General features: G+C 35.3%; 1 protein-coding gene across 6 annotated transcripts in view; it reads right to left on the bottom strand.

The window, feature by feature from the left end:
* The window catches only part of BIRC6 (baculoviral IAP repeat containing 6), a 230,976-nt gene that overhangs the window by 118,952 nt on the left and 90,190 nt on the right, over window positions 1-21,834 (bottom strand). For 5 of the 6 annotated variants that reach the window (XR_009534377.1, XM_060117774.1, XM_060117778.1 and 2 more), the window contains 11 exons: window positions 14,993-15,212; window positions 14,346-14,479; window positions 13,466-13,603; window positions 11,925-12,052; window positions 8,917-9,048; window positions 7,866-8,081; window positions 7,092-7,275; window positions 6,311-6,466; window positions 4,785-4,918; window positions 3,990-4,140; window positions 1,420-1,536 (listed from right to left, as the gene is read on the bottom strand). Coding sequence is in view for 5 of the 6 variants with exons in the window: in XM_060117774.1 (XP_059973757.1) it covers window positions 1,420-1,536; window positions 3,990-4,140; window positions 4,785-4,918; window positions 6,311-6,466; window positions 7,092-7,275; window positions 7,866-8,081; window positions 8,917-9,048; window positions 11,925-12,052; window positions 13,466-13,603; window positions 14,346-14,479; window positions 14,993-15,212 (1,710 nt within the window). In the remaining variant the exon portion in view is untranslated. The remainder of the gene's footprint in view (window positions 1-1,419; window positions 1,537-3,989; window positions 4,141-4,784; window positions 4,919-6,310; window positions 6,467-7,091; window positions 7,276-7,865; window positions 8,082-8,916; window positions 9,049-11,924; window positions 12,053-13,465; window positions 13,604-14,345; window positions 14,480-14,992; window positions 15,213-21,834) is intronic. The other variant, XM_060117775.1, reaches the window with a different exon arrangement.

The following is a 21,834-nucleotide window of genomic DNA, read 5'->3' as shown; positions in this document are numbered from 1 at the left end:
AAGGTCCCAAATTCACAGGACTTGTCCACCAAGGGAGAAGAACCTTAATCTCGAGAAATTTTTATTTTCAATTTTTTCCTAATTAATAAGAGGGAGGAGAAAAGGGAAAGAAAAAAGAACCCTGCCTATTTCTTGAGAAGGTAGTTTTAGAATAACCTAGACTCTAATCCATTGATTCTCAGCCTTGATAGCACATTAAAATTGCCTGGGAAGTTTTCAAAAATTCTGATGCCAGGATACACACACCAAACTAACTGAGTATATATTCATGGGGAGCAGAGAAATAAAGGGAAATTAAGAGAGTTTTTCATATATTTAGAAAGTTTTATATTAAAAGGAGAACACAGTTCTGCACAGGAAAATAATCAAAAGATAGAATATATCAAGAAAAAGAACACTAGACGAATCTTCTCTTTTTCTCCTTTTTTCTATACTTCCTAAGGCAAGAAATATAGAATGCAAACCAAAAGAATTCAATTTAACATAGGAAGATCTAAAAATCCAAATTTCTCTATTGAAATGGGTTGTGAACTTTACTTCATAGAAGAAGGACACGATGTGCTTCCTTGGTTCTAACTAGTATCTCTACACCTTTACTCATCACCATTACCCACCAGGTTTTTATTTTTCTTGGCCTAAGAAAAAAAAGTATCACCATCGCCTCAGCACAGCTCCTATCTTAAGATAGACAGGCTGCTACCTAACTATACTCACCTGACAGAAGGGGATCTACCCAAGCCTAGAACAACATCAACAGTCAGCAAACCATGTCCTAACGGCCAAATCTGACAGGCCACCAGATTCTGTAACACGGTTTCTTTAATAGCCATGCCTATTCACTTAGGTATATATTGTCTACAGCTGCTTTCCTGCTACAAAGTCAGAGTAGAGCTGCAACACACCCTGTACAGCTGCAGAAAGCCTAAAATATTTACTATCCAGTCATTTACTATAAAAAGTTTTCTTCTTTTGCTGTAGATAATTAGGTAGTAAATCCTCTCAATTCTGTAGTTCAATCAGGCCCATTTGGCTGTCTTCATTATCTAAGTCTTCCATCTTGGTCTTCAAGGAAGTTAAGGATGTTACTATTAAGAAACCCACTTTATCATAAATTTGGATATAATGCAACGAACTGCCAGGCAGCTAGCTATGCAGGCTCCCCCAGGAATTTCATTAACCACACACCACCACAATAACAAAAACATGACTCAGGTTTTTGGACTGAACTTATGAACACTACATGGAGGTATTTTGTTCCCCCTCTGCTCTCCTGATTCATTAATCCTTTGTCTTATTTCTCAACTTCCTACTAACTTAGCAAGGGAGAATTTAAAAATCCATCCTTACTGAGTGCACCTAAAAATAATCAGGAGATGAACTGTTCATGGTAATTCTCTAAGAATGGTGACTTTTACTCACAGGTAGGAGATGTATTTGTTAATGCCTGTAAAATGGAATCTGCTTCTAGGGTTGACATCATTTTCAACATAAGTTCTGCTTGTTGTTCAAGTCCAACTTCTAGGCGAGCATCTAGGGCTACAGAAAGCAATTAAAAGAAAAAACAAAACCTATTTGATAATTATTATTCACGTCCTACTTCCTACAATAAAATGTTGACATCTGAACCCAAAACAGGGTGAGGAGTGTATCTTCACGTCAGAACAACCTGGCATGGGGTATCAGAGTTACAGCAGGTAACAACATCTGTGCAAAGGAGGCTAGAGATGGGAGAGTAGATATATAAATAGAGGTAGATCAAGTAAGTGAAGTAATGATAATGGAAGCAAATAAATTAAGAATAATGAGAATCAGGTACCTCACTATCAGAGAAAAGAGAAATATGGAAAAGGAAAAAACTAATATGAAGCTTATGGAGTAGATTACTGTTAGATTAACTGATATATCAATGTGGACTCATGGCATTCTAGACGGATAGACAGACAAATATAGAAATACATATAAACACATATGTGTGTACACACTCCCTAGATTTGTCCATCAAGAGAGAGTGTGGAACAGCCAAAAATTAACAGCAAGTATATCTAGTACTCAAATCCTGAATTCTTAAATCACATTTCTCCACTAAAAGGTTTTGAAATACCATTTTCGTTCATAAAGTGGCTAATTCCCAGTCCGGGGAAGGCAAAGTAAATGATGAGCCTGGGGCATTTTGTTATGCCAGAAAACAGGAGAGTGTTCAAAGAAAGATGAAGACATTTCAAAAAGACAGAGACCAGATTAAAGGAGATACTATGGTCAAATCAGGGACATTTCGAACATCAAAATAAATAATGACAACACTGCGAATGTACTTAATGCCACAGAATTGTACACTTAAAAATGCCTAAAATGGGGCTTCCCTGGTGGCACAGTGGTTGAGGGTCCACTTGCCGATGCAGGGGACATGGGTTCGTGCCCTGGTCCGGGAGGATCCCGCATGCCGCGGAGCAGCTGGGCCCGTGAGCCATGGCCGCTGAGCCTGCGCGTCTGGAGCCTGTGCTCCACAACGGGAGAGGCCACAACAGTGAGAGGCCCGCGTACCGCAAAAAAAAAAAAAAAAAAAAAAAAAAAAAAGGCTAAAATGGAAAATTTTATGATCTCTTGAATTTACCTCAATAAAAACAAGAAAATAATGATAACAAATTATAACCCACTGAATAAAATAGGAAACCACTGGTCTATTCAAAACTAAGTGAATAAAATAATAACTTTTTTAAAAAAGAATAGATTCCAAGTATTATCCTGCCACTGCAACCCATCAAAATTTTCTTACAAAAGGGAAGAATAACTTTTCACTGGAAAATATTGGTAGACATCTCCTTTATCAAGTAATTAAACTTAAAACCACCAGCAGTGGTCCAAATTAAAATCATGAGCCACCTAATAGGATGCAGTAAGAAAACCTGAGCAGTACACTTTCTTGATATTTATGCCAAAAACACATGACCACAATCTAATTGTGAGGAAATAGCACACAAACCCAAATTGAGGGACATTCTACTGAACAACTGGCCTATAATCATCAAAAGCACCAAGGTCATGAAAGTTACCTCTGACAAAGTGGGGCAGACTGAATAAGACTGATGAGATATGATAATTACAGTTGATGCTTGAACAGCACAGTTTGAGCCACATGAGTCCACTTATACATGGACTTTTTTCAACAAATATGTACTGCACCATCCATAGTTGGTTGAATGCATGGATGCAAAACCTTGGAGACAGAGGGCCAACTATAAAGTTATACACAGACTTCCAACTGTGTGGGAGTGGGCCCCCCACCCCCACCTTATTCAAGGGTCAACTGTAAATGCAACGCACAATTTTGTACTGGATCATTTTGCATAAAGGGCATTATTTAGACACAACTGCTGAAACCTGAATGGGGTCTTAAAGTTACTAATGTTAATTTCCTGATTTTGATGGAATGTGCTTCCTGATGTGTTTATGTAGAAGAAACGTTCTGCTTTGTAAAACAAACAAAACAAAAAAACATCAGATTACCAACTTACTCCCAAATGGGTCAGGATAATAAATGTTCTCTGTATTAATTGCAACTTTTCAGTAAATGTATGATTGTTTCAAAATTTAAGATTTTAGTTTTAAAAAAAGTTATATACACTATGTGACTAGAAGAGTGCAAAAATAATACTCAACGTGATTTCATTGTTTACAAATAAAATATAAATGTATTACTAACAATAAAAATAAAAGGAAGCACAATTAATTAAAACCACCAGCAAACCCACACAACTCACAAATATATTTTGCAAAGTGTTATTCTGAGAAACAAAAAGTGGACCATAAATAGAAGCTCTTCTAAACTGACTGACACACAGCTCTGAGTGACAGTCACTCTCACGGCACCCCTGCAATAATAAACCCTCTCAGCAAACACTCAGGATCAAATTCTCAGGAGACAAAGAATACATAAATTGAGGACTTGTTTTAAGAATAGCTTATGCCTTAAAATATGAACACACACTTACCCTGAGACACTGAAACACTAACTGTCTGTGATCCATTCTTCTCTGTATTTGCTGGTGGCTTTGCTACAGGAATTCCAAGACCTCCTATGTATGGGTTGTAATTGTAGGCGCCATAATCACCCCAATAGTCATACCATGTACTGCTTATTGGCTTAAAAGAATAGGAAAAAACTGTGGTTTATTTTTGCCTCTTCACGAAGAGTGACATATTATTTACATTACCTAAAGTCAAACAGGGCTATGAAATAAACATTCTCCTTACCCTTTAAATTTCTAAAACATAATCTTAATGATTAAAGGAATGGTTCATAGTATTCTCTCCATTTTATCCCCAAATCTAAAAAGACCTTATTTGTTAGACTCTGAGAGGTAATTAGCATCTTTAATAAAATCTCTTATATACAAAATGAACCAAAATAAAGTATTAGGGAGGTATCTCCTTTAGAAAAAGTAGCAGCTAACAAAGAAGTAGATTCTGCAATGAACTCAACTTGGATAAGCTTAAATGCTGCTTGAAAGGTCAACAGTCCATAACCATACCTCCCATGCTTATTAGTGGTTCTTATTATCATACAAGATAGTGTTAGTGGCTATATTAATAAAATGATGTAAGTCCTCCGTATACTATTCCACTAGTTCTATAAAAAATCTACTATAGTACCTAGAGGAATTTAATTTTGAGTAAGCTAAATAATGGGTTACATTAGGTGTATACTTTCATCTCTTAAGTAATTAATAAACCAGAAGTATAAGATGAAAGGTTTTAATTGCAAAGAATACTCTACTATATCATACCTTAAAAACTTTGGCTGCCAGAGGATCCTTTTCCAAATCAATATCTAAAGGATCAATGTCAACTTCCATTAGATCCTGAAGTAGCTCAAGATCAATTTCTTTATCTTTTTCCAAAGAGGAAAGAGGAGGTGCACCTTCAAATAATTGAAAGTGATTTTTTTTGGCGGAGTATATAACATAAAATTTAACCAATATATTGCTTTTAATTACAGAAAAAGTTAACTTACTTATACATAATATATATTTCTACTGATACAAAAATCTCTAAATTTTTATACCTGACAATTAAGTGTAAGTATGCAAATATATCACCCTATAACACACAATTAAAACACCAGTGCAATAATATGTGACTTCCTAGGGGAACAGACCGTATGATTAATCCTTGCTGAATCAAGTTACATAAACTTTGTTGTTAAAAATAATCATTAACCATTTCTAGAATGAACAATGTTATTCATTTTATTGCCTCCAATATGTAATTCATTATATTACATGCAGTAGTTAAGGAAATAATACCAGGTATTAAAGTGAAAAGCAAAGATTTCAGTTTTAAGACTGCTATTCACCTTATTTTTCTATCATGAATTGGAAATGATTTTGCTCTCAGATGACTCCAAATTTTTAACTAGGCTTTTATGCCTTACAACTCTTACCTTCCTTCCCTTCCCACCCTCTACTATTCAACATATATTTATAGAATGCCAAGAAAATACTAGCCTGTATTAGGGTCTGAGTATATAAAGATTAATAAAACAAATGTCCACCCTCCAACAAATTAACAGAGGTTCAGAGGTGAGGGTACACTACAGAAATTAAACCAACTACAACATAACAGGTGCTATCAGAGACAATGTAGGAGTTAGGCAGCGCTGTAGGCAGCACCGACGGCAGTCTCCAGCATTGCTGGTGGTAATGGAAAAAGCTTCTTGGAGGAGAGCATGCTTTATGGGAATCTTAGATAAGAAGTTCATCATGCAAACTAGAGAAGAAAGTCTACTCCAGATAAAGGGACTATCAGACAGAAAGGATAAAATCATGAGAGAATCTAAGATTAAGGAATGAAACAGATGAAATGACCACAGCATTGCAAAACAGTCTTCAAAAGTAGGGAGTACACCACAAAGGATTGTACACGCTAAGATACACACTATAGTTTTTGAAAAGGCAGAAAACAAAGAAAGAAAAAAGAAAAAGAGAAGAAGAGCCTTGCTATCTTTACCACTGTGTATCTTTAACTGTTTTCTAGGTTGTAATTCTTTCAACATAGCCAAATAAGACCATATCAAGACAACATAGACCCTGTGAAAGGATACCATTTTATTTTAATACGCATTCAGAGAATCAAAGCAAAACATACTTATCAGGAAAATAACTGATATGGTTACTAAGGCCAAAGACCTAATATAAAACTTAATTTTATACTTCATTAATATTCTTAATTTTGAAACATGTTTCATTTTTTTAAAAAAGAGCTACGGATATTTTAAGTAAAAATTTAAGTTAAAAAAATTTAAAGAATGTACCTGTTATATCATGTGTCAAAGGTTCATCTATAGTTTCCAGCAACTGAGCTGAAGACTGCTGCAGGGAGTCATCAGAGTCACCAGCTGTTGCACCTACATCATCACTCACTATTCCTTCCTCCATGGCTTCTGCAGCTACTGGAGCCAGCAATTCTCCTGCAGGTAAGAAGAGCATCCTAACTGCTTTAGTAACTAGTAAACAGACATCCAAAACATAGTTTTTCATCCAGTATTGAGAACAGCATGTGTACTCTACCAACCACAAAATATTCTGAGGCAAATGAGTCCACACCTACCCAAGGAAATGCTAGGGCTCACTGCATTACCTTCAAATGCTAACTAACAGCAAACACAAAATGTGCAATATGAACAAGGAGTTATTATAATCACTTTACACACATTAACTCACTTATTCATCAAAATAACTTCATAAGAAAGATACTTTTATTATCCTTATTTTACAGATGAAAAAACTGAGGAGCAGGGAGTACCTTCCTCAAGTGCACATAAAGAATTAGGAAGCAGCCCACTGCTGGTATTAATAAGGAAACTGACTAGCTCCAATATCCCTGTACTCTGTAACCTAACTCCTCCATAAAAACTTGCATTTATCACAAGTGCCAACATAATTAAACGCAAAAGTAATTCTAAATGGTTGCTACTGCCATAACATGAAAGAGACACTTTATACTTTTGAGGAGCTCACGGTTTCCTTTAAAGATTAGTCAAGCAGCGACAAGCTAATTTTGACATACCTTATTAAAAATAAATCCTAACAAACCTGCTAAAATATCCTGTAGCATACAAGTTAAGGAATACTGAGCCCAAGCACCACCCCAAGATATATCTCCTCTATTGAAGTCAGTTCCAACCAAAAGTAATAGCAGTCTTTCCAGTTGGGGTTCATTCACAATCTCACACAGATGTATAGTTGGCCTCGTGGCATTCGCAATGCGTGCAAGAACCTGTAATACATTTTATAAAATCATACACTTAAATAGCAATTAAATATGTTTTCTCCAAAAATAAAGCATTGAAGTAACTGCTTTCAATGACATATGCTTTTGATGTCAAAATAATTATTTGACGTAAATGCAAAAGAAATGTAATTTCATGGATCAAATATTAAAATCCAGCTAAAAACCTGAGTTGAATAGTTTAAAATAATTCCCATAAGCAATGAATATGCTACAGGAAAGCTTTCAGGGCATTAATACACCCTTCATTGCTATAATCTGACACTCGTTTGTAGATTTCCTATCCTAATAAATAGACAAAAGGTAGGCTGTAGATAGACATACCCACATTACTTACATTTCAAATCTACATTAATCTAGTTTTAACTAGGTTAAAAATATACATTAGGTCTCCTAAGAAGTGCCAAAATATTTTTAAAACCTTTCAAGGCACATTAAAAAAAAAACTATACTGCATAAAAGGAAAACCAGTGAAAACACTTTTATTTCTCTTAAAAATCAATTAAAAACTGCATTTTTTCTTATTTCTTTTTCTTACTAAGTCTGCAATTATAAATTATGCCTATTCGTTTACTTACCTTACAAACAAATAATAAGAGATCTGCATGGCATGTAAAATCCATGGAGAGGAGAAAAAGGACAAGTTTCTGGACTACTGAAATACAACGTTCATGGGCCAGGGTAAATGGAAGTGGTTCTATCTCTGGGCTTTCCTTTGTTGTTGTAACTTCTGTGTCTAAATTAGAACGAGACCACTCTGCTGTCCGACGTAATCGAATTAAATCCTTAAAGTGCTGTACACAGAAATTTACAATATTTAAACCATTGTTTATTGAATGAAAATTCTTTGAAAATTCTTTCAGTACAAGTTTATTTGTGAAATGAAAATATTCACTCAGAAAACTTACAACTTCAAAGAACAAAATTTTTAGGCAAACCATAAGCTTCAAAAAGTAAGATTATTAAAAACTATACTGACCAATATACCTCATGTCCTATTTTAAAGTAAGGTATCAGATACATAACAGAATTTCAGAAAGGTGAAATTCTATAGAAAGGCTACATCAGGTCAAATCTAACATCTTAAATAAATACTACCAAAACATCCTAAATATAATCATAAAAGGTGAATGGTAAAGAAACCTATATATACTAAGTACAGAGTATTAATTCATTTCAAACTCTGATGGAGTAACTAATTTTATATTTATAGAAACAATATGTAAACTTGGTTGCTACATATAAATGTTATCCCCCAAATTTAAAAAAATATATCATTATTTTTAAAAATCTTATTTATAAATCGTTGAACTTAATATTCACTTAGAAAGGACACATTAGGAAAACCATATATTTCCTGAGTCCTTTTATCTTCAATTTACTGGAACACAATCCACTTTAAAGGAAATACACTAGAAAAATACTTTAAGCCCACATTAATCATATATTTACTTGAGTTAAAAGCTACCTTTCCCAAAAAAGGTACATAGAATAGATTTTTGTTGATAAGCAGAATAACATAAAGTTTCCTGATCGTTACTAAAAATACTTAACTATTCAAGTAACTTAAAATACTAAAAGGGAGAGTGACTTTTCTAAGATAATTACATTAAAAAGTAAAGATCATACCTTTGAGGTAGCCTGCTTTAATTTGGCTTGCTCTACCAGAAGTTTATATGATGATCCTTTGTTGCTTTGTATTTTTTCTTTTTCCATCTGTTCCACCAAAGCCTTCTGTTTTGCTTTTAGTAAGTTAAGTTGCTTAAAAAAAAAAAAGTTAATCTTATAGTTAACAGTGTTAAAAACAACAAAGTAAATTATTATACTCCTCAGAATCCATACATCAAACTAATGGAATAAGTAATTCTCTGAAAAATCTAGTTTAAACTATGTTGCTGATTTTTTAAAAATCACTTCCAAATTCCAAATAAAAGATCTCCCCGTGTTGTAATTAAGAAGTAATCAATTTCTTACCCATGGGAGAAGGGAAATAACTGAAATACTTTTTTATGTAAGCCACTAATGAGACTGACTGAGGGAGTATTTTTTAAACAGAGGAAAAGATTTATTTTTAAATACATGGGGAAAATACTTTTATTGTACAATATTCTTAGCTTGGCTTTTATGGGAATCTCCTTCAAAAGTAAAACATTTTTTGGTATGTCTACGTTTTTTATTAATTAAAAAGTTTATTGCAGTAACTGTAAATTCACATGCAGTTGTAAAAAAATAATGCAGAGATCTCTTGTACACTTTACCCAATTTGTTGGTTCAGGTATCCACCACTACAGTTAACACTGTACACCATCACCATCACCACAAGGTTTCCTCATGTTGTCCTCTTATGCTGCCCACCCTCCTCCTTCCTATCCTATCTGCCCCATCCCTACCCCTGGCAACCACTAGTAGGTTGAAATGAACAAATCGGCCAACAAGGAGAAAAAAATTTCTGCCTAGAAAGACCTTGAAAATCTGCTGAGTGACAAAACCACTTTGCCATATATCCATTATGCAGAACATTACTCTAAACAGAAAGTCACTAGAACATTATAGCCATAATTATAAATGCACAGTTTAGTTAAGAACTTAATCTACCTTTTCAAGGAATATTTCCTGCATTTCTACTGTTGCTACATATTTTTGTTATCAGCAAGAAAAAGAACTAACATTATATTATAAAGAAATATCCATTTGGCTGTTATCTCCATATATGAAGAAAAATGTATCATAAATTAAAACCAGCATGCATATGTATTAAATAATCAATACACGGTATGTGAATGTGAGAAGAACAAATCAGTATTTTCAGAAAATTGTTCCAAAAGTTCTACAATTAACATATACAACAACTGCAATCGAGAAAAAATATAATCTTTATTTTGAAACAACCATAATCTTAATCAACAATTTATATTGCTGTACAAAGATATTTTTTCCCTAACTATCTGAGAATAAGTTGGCAACCTGATGACCAATCACCCCTGAATACTTTAATGTGTATTTCCTAGAAACAAGACACTTCTCCTACAAACCATAATACAACCACTAAATTCAAAGAAGTAACATCCATGCACTGCTAACAACTAACCATTCCTCAGACCCCACTTTTAAGTTTTGCTAACTGTCCCAAAAATGTCCTTTATAATAAAGCATAAAATAGTAAAATACTGCTAAGAAAAATCCACTGGATCATTCTCTAGGTTTGTTTTCCATCTTCATATCCTAAAGTAAATACAGCAAATATAATCATTAAGTGCTCGATAAATTTTAGCTGAAATTGAAATTTTAGCTGATTATTAGTAGCACCTAAAATTAGTTAGGAGTCTCAAATGGAAAAAGGAGCTGAGGGAAAAGCTTCATATCATTTTTCTTGCAAAAGGCCAATAGTTGCTCATAGTTGAAAAATTCAGTAGTAAAACTAAATAATTTATTGCTGAGTTCATGGTTTTTAAAAAGCCCAAAAGCTTTCAGATCTTAAAGGCTTTTTTATAAAATCTCATTTCATCTTAAATCAATTATACAAATATTTTTAGATGACACACTAGGCTCTATACCGAGTATCAAAGATATAGTATATATTCCTGTATATACTGTAAGACAAAGAGGAAGACACGTTTTAAAATATAATTAAAATAAAGAACTGGCTCATAAGAATCTGACATCAGCTATAAACTCAGGTTAATAAAATAAAAGAATCCCAACAAAAAAGTGTGATAAATATAATGAAAGGAAAAACATAGGGTACGTGGGGAACATATTTTATGGGATAATAACTGAGAAACCAGGGAAAACGTCTTTGAGGAAGTGAATGTGAACTAACATCTGAAAAATAAGTTAGATTATCCAAGCAAAACAGTAAATGCAGTAGTTGTTGGGAAGGAGGGGAGGGATGGGGGATAAGCACATACTAAAATCCTGGATGAAAAAACTGGTGTAGGTGGTCCAGGAACCCACATTCAATATGGCTAGACCAAAATTCAAACCTGAAAGTTAGATGTGCAGATGACAGATATACTAAAGCTATGTTAAGGAGTTTGACCGTCATCCAAAGTTCAACTGGAAACCACTAATAATTTAGAGAAGGAGTGATATGATTAGGTTTGTATCTAAAAGAACTCTGTAGGGGCAGCATGAAAAATGGATTGGATTGAGAAAGAACAAAGGCAGATAGGCCTTCCGACTAGGCAAATGACGGCTGCACTTAGAATGGTAGCAATAGACATGTGAAGAGGTAGACAGTTTTTTTGTTTTTTGATGTGTACCGTTTTTAAAGTCTTTATTGAATTTGTTACAATATTGCTTCTGCTTTTTTATGTTTTGGTTTTTTGGCCGTGAGGCATGTGGGATCTTAGCTCCCAGGGATTAAACCCACACCCCCTGTATTGGAAGGCAAAGTCTTAACCACTGGACGGCCAGGGATGTCCCTACAGTTTAAAGGACATTACCAAAAATCTGTAAACTACATGTTGTTGCCATCTTACAAATAAGGAAACTCAGACTCAAAAGGGTCAAATAATTTCCCTAAATTAACTGGTTCATTAAATATCATACCTAAGGTCTGATGGCAAGTCTATCTCATGCAATGTCTCAAACATTAAAACAAACCAAACAAACAAACAAAAAATACTGAAAATTACCTGTTTATGATGAACTAGCTGCTTTCTTATTTTTCTGGAATATAATCTATCAAGGCTACTGCTGCCTTTGGAAGACCTATTTATGTTCTGGGTGTGCAGATTATTATTAATAAAACTCCACTGGTTACCTACAGGGCAAGGAAAAGTTGTATTAATAATTCTGTTAAATGAGATGTTAAAGTACTATTGACACCCAGAAAACATAAAAGTGATAAATGTGTCAATAACGACAAAGCAATTTTTTAAAAAATTAAGGAAACCATCGTAAAGAAATTGCTAAGAACGTCTGACGACCTTAGAAAAGTTAACCTAGATCCTAAATGACTTTAAGACCACAGTTCTCTCTGCCTCCAATCCTTTCAATAACAGCCAACTTTCTCCACAACTGTTTAAAATTGATCTCTGTACAACACAACTTTGATAATGTCGCTCAACTGTAACAACAACAAAATGCTCACTATTGCCTATTTCGAACTCATATGGCTTTTGTGCAGGGACCCAAAAAAAAGGATACTCAATAATCTGACTTAATGACTGCAAAAATAAAGTTGGATAGTTCAGAAACCATGCTGTGCAGCTCTACTTATTCTCATTTTGGAATGTGTCCAGATTATTCCTTGTCACTCTGCTCAGTTCAGGCTTAATCCCACACTTTAACCATCCTCAATGATTTTTTCATGTCTGCTTAACCTAATGACATCTTTTTCTGTTCTCTACTATCCTTTTGTCGAGTCAATTCAAATTCTTCAAGCCCTAAAAAAATGTCTTCTACTAATGTATTTCCATAATACATGAATACTGTAAATAAAAACTAAGTCCTCCCATACCATCCGTTACATTCCAACTTTATAGGTAGTTGTATTTAATTGTGTCTTAATTCTACATCCTATAACTGAGACATAAAGCATTTGTTAAAAAAATTTCCTGTACATGAAAAGAATTCCCCACCCTATTCTCAAACATAATGTGTACCATAAACAACTGATTTATTGGGCTGGCCAAAAAGTTCGTTCAGGTTTTTCTGTAACATCTTATACTTATAAAACATCTCAAGTGATCTTTTTTTAATATTATAATCCTAATATTGTATAAAATTCTAAGTTTTAAGGCACTTACTATCTGTATTTACATATTAGATGTAGCTACTTCATAAAGTCTTGTTAACTTGGAAGAGGAAAAGAAAACAATTTGTCTTGCACTTTGTCTTTCATTTTAAAAAGTTCTGTGCTTTAAACTTACGAAGAAAGATTACAACTCGCAAAAATCTGAGAATTTCTATATCTAAGCATAAAAGTCATTTGTAGTTAATTAGTAGAAACATTTTATAATAGTAAATGGAATGATATACTAAACTAAATACAATAACTCTTCACAGATTTCCTTTTTATAAACTTCACCTATATGTATGTTATTCCTGGTAAAGTTAATTAATATTTTACATAAATTATATACAGCTGGAATCTCCAGGCCAATGCCAGTTCTGGAAAAACTGGGTAGTCACTCAAAATCCCCACCAACAGATGATTATAAACTTCTGATACCTGTCATAAACCTCTCCCTGTCTTTACCATTCAAAGGTTTCTTTGCAGCTGCTGCTTCATCTTCTACAGTTGCCACATAATCCAGCAACCTGGACACCAGCATAACAACCCAACTGATCATAGGAATATCTAGTACTCCTGTATAGAAATGTGAGGAGAAAAAATAATCAGGTGACTCTAAGAATCCTAATGAAGTCTGATAAAATAATTATAAAATTAGGACATTTTATAAATCCAAAATACACCATATAATTATGAACACTAATATTTATTTATAGTAAGCCTCAAAACTGAAACCTATGGCCAAAAATGAAGTACACATCAAATCAAATGGAAGACTTGACAAATGCTTCTTGGTACAAAAATAGATTCATAAGTGTAGCTTCAATCTAACAGGTAATAACTTATAAACTAGAAAACAAGGTATAAGAAGATATTCTTAGACTTACAGATGACTGAAATTTAAAAAGTCTCTCAAGTTATAATTCATCCAGTTTTAAACTATGCTCTAAAGTCTTTATTCCAATAACAATTTTCTTGCTCAAATGAAGCTCATTATCCATGATCAGAACAGCAATGCTATCTTAAAGCTTAAACACAAGAGTTTGATTTTATCTATGATAGTATAAAAACAACATACCCACACCAATTCCCAAGTTCAAAATTCACATAAAGAAAAGGTAACATATTTTTAAAAAGCAGTAACCATATGGCAGTCAATCACATGAAGGCTGGTCATTCTAAAAAGTCTACATCATAAAAATATTAAACTGTGCAGCAAAATGAATAGTAAAATAAATATTTCAGACTAGTCATTTTATAAAAGCAGTATTTACAGGAATCTTACGTTTTTACTAAAGATCACTAATTTAAATAATACCTTCTGTCCTCCTATGCATGGGTAACTGTGGCTGAAGAGGTGACAATAAATTATCCAACAGATTAAGTAAGCTTTCTAATACTCCACTATTACTAAGTGATCTCTGACCAATGCAGGAAAGTAACATGAAGACCCTAAAAAAAAAAGATACAAATAAAACAGCCAATATAAATCAATTTAAGTGTTCATCTTAAAAATAATTCACTTTGTAATCTAAGAGAGTAATGATAGAATATCTGGTTATTAGTAAGGTTTATATCTGGAAGTATAATGTTAAAATTAGCTCTTCTTCAGCTACTGCTTATATTTTCTAATTTTATCTACAAGAAATCAAGTAAAGAGAACTGTATAATAGACTCAAAAATATACATTTGACACACAAAGTAACATGATCTGATAGGAAATATTTGTAAACACAGATCTATAAACTCCACAGATTCAGTTAGGAAACTAAAGAATACAGTCCAGTTACATCATGTAGAATCTTCTTCAATATGCCCTTCACTGGGCATTCCTCAAACTGTGAAAAGACATGCTTTAGTTCATTTCTCCACACTCAGTATCCACATACACAAGATTTCCAAATCTGAACACTGCGGGAAGCATAAATCACTAATAACAACTTACTCCAATATTTTCTGACTTACCTATCCTGTGGAAAGATGAGAAGCTGCTCTGAATTGTACAGTTCCTGAAGAACATTAGAAAGAAACTGGCCCCACCATCTTTCACCACCACAGAGTTGAACCAGTAAAAGGCCAGTATGTAACCGTATCTTTGGGGTTCCACTGATGCACAGGTGTTTAAAAAGCTCTTCACAGGCCTGGGCATGGAATGTACTCTGCAAAACTGCAGGAACAGAGTGTCCTATTACAAGAAAGAAAACAGTAAAATTTCCTATTTAAGAGTATGCTGTAGTATCAAAATCAGCATCCCTAAATAGGCTTTCTTCTTTACCAGCAAATTTTTGGTCTATTTATTTTCCTATTCATTTATTTACTCCTTATACGTAGAATATTAACTGTCAAATACTTGGAGAAAAGAAGAATTAGCCATTATATCAATTATATTTCTTTTCTGTGGAATTCGGTGTATCAGATGGCTGTGTGTGTGTGCGTGCACATTACATCATATATAATAATCAAAAATAGCTCCTGGGGCCTCCCTGGTGGCGCAGTGGTTGGGAGTCCGCCTGCCGATGCAGGGGACGCGGGTTCGTGCCCCGATCCCGGAGGATCCCACGTGCCGCGGAGCGGCTGGGCCCGCGAGCCATGGCCGCGGGGCCTGTGTGTCCGGAGCCTGTGCTCCGCAACGGGAGAGGCCACAGCAGTGAGAGGCCCGCGTACAGCAAAAAAAAAAAAAAAAAAAAAAAAAATAGCTCCTGGTTAGAAAATGACAGTTCTGTATTAGATTAGCAATTTATTAACACTTTTCACTGTTGCGCTTTCAAACATTATTTATTATTTTGCTAGTAACACAATGATGTGACACATCAATAGCAGAAACTCAAGAAAAATATAATCAAAAATCTATTTAAGAGATAGCCTCATCCACCAGAGAGCAGATAGCAGAAGCAAGAAGAACTACAATCCTGCAGCCTGTGGCACAAAAACCACATTCACAGAAACAGAGACAAGATGAAAGAGCAGAGGGCTACGTCCCAGATGAAGGAACAAGATAAAACCTCAGAAAAACAAGTAAATGAAAATAGGAAACCTTCCAGAAAAAGAATTCAGAATAATGATAGTAAAGATGATCCAGGATCTCGGAAAAATAATGGAGGCAAAGATCGAGATGATGCAAGAAATGTTTAACAAAGACCTAGAAGAATTAAAGAACAAACAGAGATGAACAATACAATAAGTGAAATGAAAACTACACTAGAAGGAATCAACAGCAGAATAACTGAGGCAGAAGAATGGATAAGTGACCTGGAAGACAGAATGGTGGAATTCACTGCTGCGGAACAGAATAAAGAAAAAAGAATGAAAAGAAATGAAGACAGCCTAAGAGACCTCTGGGACAACATTAAACACAACAACATTCCCATTATAGGGGTCCCAGAAGGAGAAGAGAGAGAGAAAGGACCCGAGAAAATATTTGAAGAGATTGTAGTTGAAAACTTCCCTAACATGGGAAAGGAAATAGCCACCCAAGTCCAGGAAGCACAGCAAGTCCCATAAAGGATAAACCCAAGGAGAAACATGCTGAGACACATAGTAATCAACTGGCAAAAATTAAAAACAAAGAAAAATTATTAAAAGCAGCAAGGGAAAAACGACAAATAACACACAAGGGAACTCCTATAAGGTTAACAGCTGATTTCTCAGCAGAAACTCTACAAGCCAGAAGGGAGTGGCATGATATACCTGAAGTGATGAAAGGGAAGAACCTACAACCAAGATTACTCTACCCAGCAAGGATCTCATTCAGATTCCATGGAGAAATCAAAAGCTTTACAGACAAGCAAAAGCTAAGAAAATTCAGCACCAGCAAACCAGCTCTACAACAAACACTAAAAGAACTTATCTATGTAGGAAACACAAGTGAAGAAAAGGACCTACAAAAAACAAACCCAAAACAATTAAGAAAATGGTCACAGGAACATACATATCGATAATTACCTTAAACGTGAATGGATTAAATGCTCCAACCAAAAGACACAGGCTTGCTGAATGGATATAAAAACAAGATCCTCCGGGAGGATCCCACATGCCACAGAGTGGCTGGGCCCGTGAGCCATGGCTGCTAAGCCTGCGCTCCGCAGCGGGAGAGGCTGCAGCGGTGAAAGGCCCGTGTACTGAAAAAAAAAAAAAAAAAAAGAAACAAGACCCATATATATACTGTCTACGAGAGACACAATTCAGACCTACGGACACATTCAGACTGAAAGTGAAGGGATGGAAAAAGATATTCCATGCAAATGGAAATCAAAAGAAAGCTGAAGTAGCAATACTCATTATCAGATAAAATAGACTTTAAAATAAAGAATGTTACAAGAGACAAGGAAGGACACTACATAATGATCAAGGGATCAATCCAAGAAGAAGATATAACAATTATAAATATATATGCACCCAACATAGGAGCACATCAATACATAAGGCAACTGCTAACAGCTATAAAAGAGGAAATAGACAGTAACACAATAATAGTGGGGGACTGTAACACCTCACTTACACCAATGGACAGATCATCCAAAATGAAAATAAATAAGGAAACAGAAGCTTTAAATGACACAATAGACCAGATCGATTTAATTGATATTTATAGGACATTCAATCCAAAAACAGCAGATTACACTTTCTTCTCAAGTGCGCATGGAACATTCTTCAGGATAGATCACACCGTGGGTCACAAATCAAGCCTCAGTAAATTTAAGAAAATTGAAATCATATCAAGAATCTTTTCTGACCACAACGCTATGAGATTACAAATGAATTACAAGGAGAAAAACATAAAAAACACAAATACATGGACACTAAACAATACGTTACTAAACAACCAAGAGATCACTGAGGAAATCAAAAAATACCTAGAGACAAATTACAATGAAAACACAATGATCCAAAACCTATGGGATGCAGCAAAAGCAGTTCTAAGAGGGAAGTTTACAGCTGTACAAGCCTACCTCAGGAAACAGAAAAATCTCAAATAAACAATCTAACCTTACACCTAAAGGAACTAGAGAAAGAAGAACAAACAAAACCCAAAGTTAGCAGAAGGAAAGAAATCATAAAGATCAGAGCAGAAATAAATGAAATAGAAACAAAGAAAATAATAGCAAAGATCAATAAACTAAAAGCTGGGTCTTTGAGGAGATAAAGATATTGATAAACCATTAACCAGACTCATCAAGAAAAAGAAGGATAGGACTCAAGTAAATAAAATTACAAATGAAAAAGGAGAAGTTACAACAGACACCACAGAAATACAAAGCATCCTAAGAGACTACTACAAGCAACTCTATGCCAATAAAATGGACAACCTGGAAGAAATGGACAAATTCTTAGAAAGGTATAACCTTCCAAGACTGAACCAGGAAGAAATAGAAAACATGAACAGACCAATCACAAGTAATGAAATTGAAACTGTGTTTAAAAATCTTCCAACAAACAAAAGTCCAGGACAGATGGCTTCACAGGTGAATTCTATCAAACATTTAGAAGCTAACACCCATCCTTCTCAAACTCTTCCACAAATTGCAGAGGAAGGAACACTCCCAAACTCATTCTATGAGGCCACCATCATCCTGATACCAAAACCAGACAAAGATACTATAAAAATAAGAGAAAATTACAGACCAATATCACTGACAAATATAACTGAAAAACTCCTCAGCAAAATACTAGCAACAGAATCAAACAACACATTAAAAGGACCATACACCATGATCAAGTCGGTTTTAACCCAGGGATGCAAGGATTCTTCAATATACACAAATCAATTAATGTGATACACCATATTAACAAATTGAAGAATAAAAACCATAGGATCATCTGAAGAGATGCAGAAAAACTTTTGACAAAATTCAACACCCATATATAACAAAAACTCTCCAGAAAGTGGGCATAGAGGGAACCTACCTCAACATAATAAAGGCCATATATGACAAACCCACAGCAAACATCATTCTCAATGGTGAAAAACGGAAAGCATTTCCTCTAAGATCAGGAACAAGACAAGGATGTCCACTCTCGCCACTATCATTCAACATAGTTTTGGAAGTCCTAGCCACAGCAACCAGAGAAGAAAAAGAAATAAAAGGAATACAAATTGGAAAAGAAGAAGTTAAACTGTCACTGTTTGCAGATGACATGATATTATACAGAGAATCCTAAAGATGCCACCAGAAAACTACTAGAGCTAGTCAATGAATTTGGTAATGTTGCAGGATACAAAATTAATGCACAGAAATCTCTTGCATACCTATACACTGATGAAAAATCTGAAAGAGAAATTAAGGAAACACTCCCATTTACCACTGCAACAAAAAGAATAAAATACTTAGGAATAAACCTACTTAGGGAGACAAAAGACCTGTATGCAGAAAACTGTAAGACACTGATGAAAGAAATTAAAGAAGATACCAACAGATGGAGAGATATACCATGTTCTTGGATTGGAAGAATCAATAGTGTGAAAATGACTATACTACCCAAAGCAATCTACAGATTCAATACAATCCCTATCAAATTACCAATGGCATTTTTTATGGAACTAGAACAAAAAATCTTAAAATCTGTAGGGAGACACAAAAGACCCCGAATAGCCAAAGCAGTCTTGAGGGAAAAAACCAGAGCTGGACGAATCAGACTCCCTGACTTCAGACTATACTATCAAGCTACAGTAATCAAGACAATATAGTACTGGCACAAAAACAGAAACATAGATCAATGGAACAAGATAGAAAGCCCAGAGGTAAACCCATGCACCTATGGTCAACTAATCTATGACAAAGGAGGCAAGGATATACAATGAGAAAAGACAGTCTCTTCAATAAGTGGTGCTGGGAACACTGGACAGCTACATGTAAAAGAATGAAATTAGGGGCTTCCCTGGTGGCGCAGTGGTTGAGAATCTGCCTGCTAATGCAGGGGACGCGGGTTCGAGCCCTGGTCTGGGAGGATCCCACATGCCGCGGAGCGACTGGGCCCATGAGCCACGACTACTGAGCCTGCGCGTCTGGAGCCTGTGCTCCGCAACAAGAGGCCGTGATGGTGAGAGGCCCGTGCATCGCGATGAAGAGTGGCCCCCGCTTGCCACAACTGGAGAAAGCCCTCGCACGGAAACGAAGACGCAACACAGCAAAAATAAATAAATAAATAAATAAATAATAGGAATAATGACATCTGGAAAAATAGTGAAGCCAAATCACCAGAAAAAAAAAAAATGAAATTAGAACACTCTCTAACACCATACACAAAAATAAACTCAAAATGGATTCGAGACCTAAATGTAAGACCAGACACTATGAAACTCTTACAGGAAAACATAGGCAGAACACTCTTTGACATAAATCACAGCAAGATCTTTTTTGATCCACCTCCTAAAGTAATGGAAATAAAAACAAAAATAAACAAATGGGACCTAATGAAACTTCAAAGCTTTTGCACAGCAAAGGAAACCATAAACAAGACGAAAAGGCAACCCTCAGAATGGGAGAAAATATTTGCAAACGTATCAACAGACAAAGGATTAATCTCCAAAATATACAAACAGCTCATGCAGCTCAATATTATAAAAAAAACAACCCAATCAAAAAATGGGCAGAAGACCTAAATAGACATTTCTCCAAAGAAGACATACAGATGGCCAAGAAGCATATGAAAAGCTGCTCAACATCACTAATTATTAGAGAAATGCAAATCAAAACTACAATGAGGTATCACCTCACACCAGTTAGAATGGGCATCATCAGAAAATCTACACACAACAAATGCTGGAGAGGGTGTGGAGAAAAGGGAACCCTCTTGCACTGTTGGTGGGAATGTAAATTGATACAGCCACTATGGAGAACAGTATTGAGGTTCCTTAAAAAACTAAAAATAGGGCTTCCCTGGTGGCGCAGTGGTTGAGAGTCCACCTGCCGATGCAGGGGAAATGGGTTCGTGCCCCGGTCCGGGAGGATCCCACATGCCGCAGAGTGGCTGGGCCCATGAGCCATGGCCGCTGAGCCTGCGTGTCCAGAGCCTGTGCTCCGCAATGGGAGAGGCCACAGCAGTGAGAGGCCCGCGTACCGCCAAAAAAAAAAAAAAAAAAAAGTCTGGAGTCTTTTTGGCTGAACCTAAAATTTCTCTAAAAAATTAAGTTAAGGGACTTTCCTGGTGGTGCAGTGGTTGGGACTCTGTGCTCCCAATTCTGGGGGTCCGGGTTCGATCCCTGGTCGGTGAACTAGATCCCACATGCATGCTGAGACTGATGAGCCCGCGAGCCACAACTAGGGAGCCTGCCTGCTGCAACTGGGACCCGGCACAACCAAATAAAATAAATATTTTTTAAAATTTTAAGTTAAAAAAAAAACAAAACCTGAAGTCCAGAGGTCCAGAAACAGGTGAGCCAATGGTAGCAAAAAAAAAAAAAAAAAAAAAAAAAAAAAACTAAAAATAGAACTACCATGTGATCCAGCAATCCCACTACTGGGCATATACCCAGAGAAAACCATAATTCAAAAAGACACATGCACCCCAATGTTCACTGCAGCACTATTTACAATAGCCAGGTCATGGAAGCAACCTAAATGCCCATCAACAGACAAATGGATAAAGAAGATGTGGTACGTATATACAATGGAATATTCCTCAGCCATAAAAAGGAACGAAATTTGGTCATTTGTAGAGACGTGGATGGATCTAGAGACTGTCATACAGAGTGAAGTAAGTCCGAAAGAGAATAACAAATATCATATATTTATGCATATATGTGGAACCTAGAAAAATCGTACAGATTAACCAGTTTGCAGGGGAGAAATAGAGACACAGATGTAGAG

The sequence above is a fragment of the Mesoplodon densirostris genome, chromosome 14 (assembly GCF_025265405.1).
Source record: "Mesoplodon densirostris isolate mMesDen1 chromosome 14, mMesDen1 primary haplotype, whole genome shotgun sequence".
Classification (NCBI taxonomy): Eukaryota; Metazoa; Chordata; class Mammalia; order Artiodactyla; family Ziphiidae; genus Mesoplodon; species Mesoplodon densirostris.
This window is presented reverse-complemented; position numbering and strand designations above follow the sequence as displayed.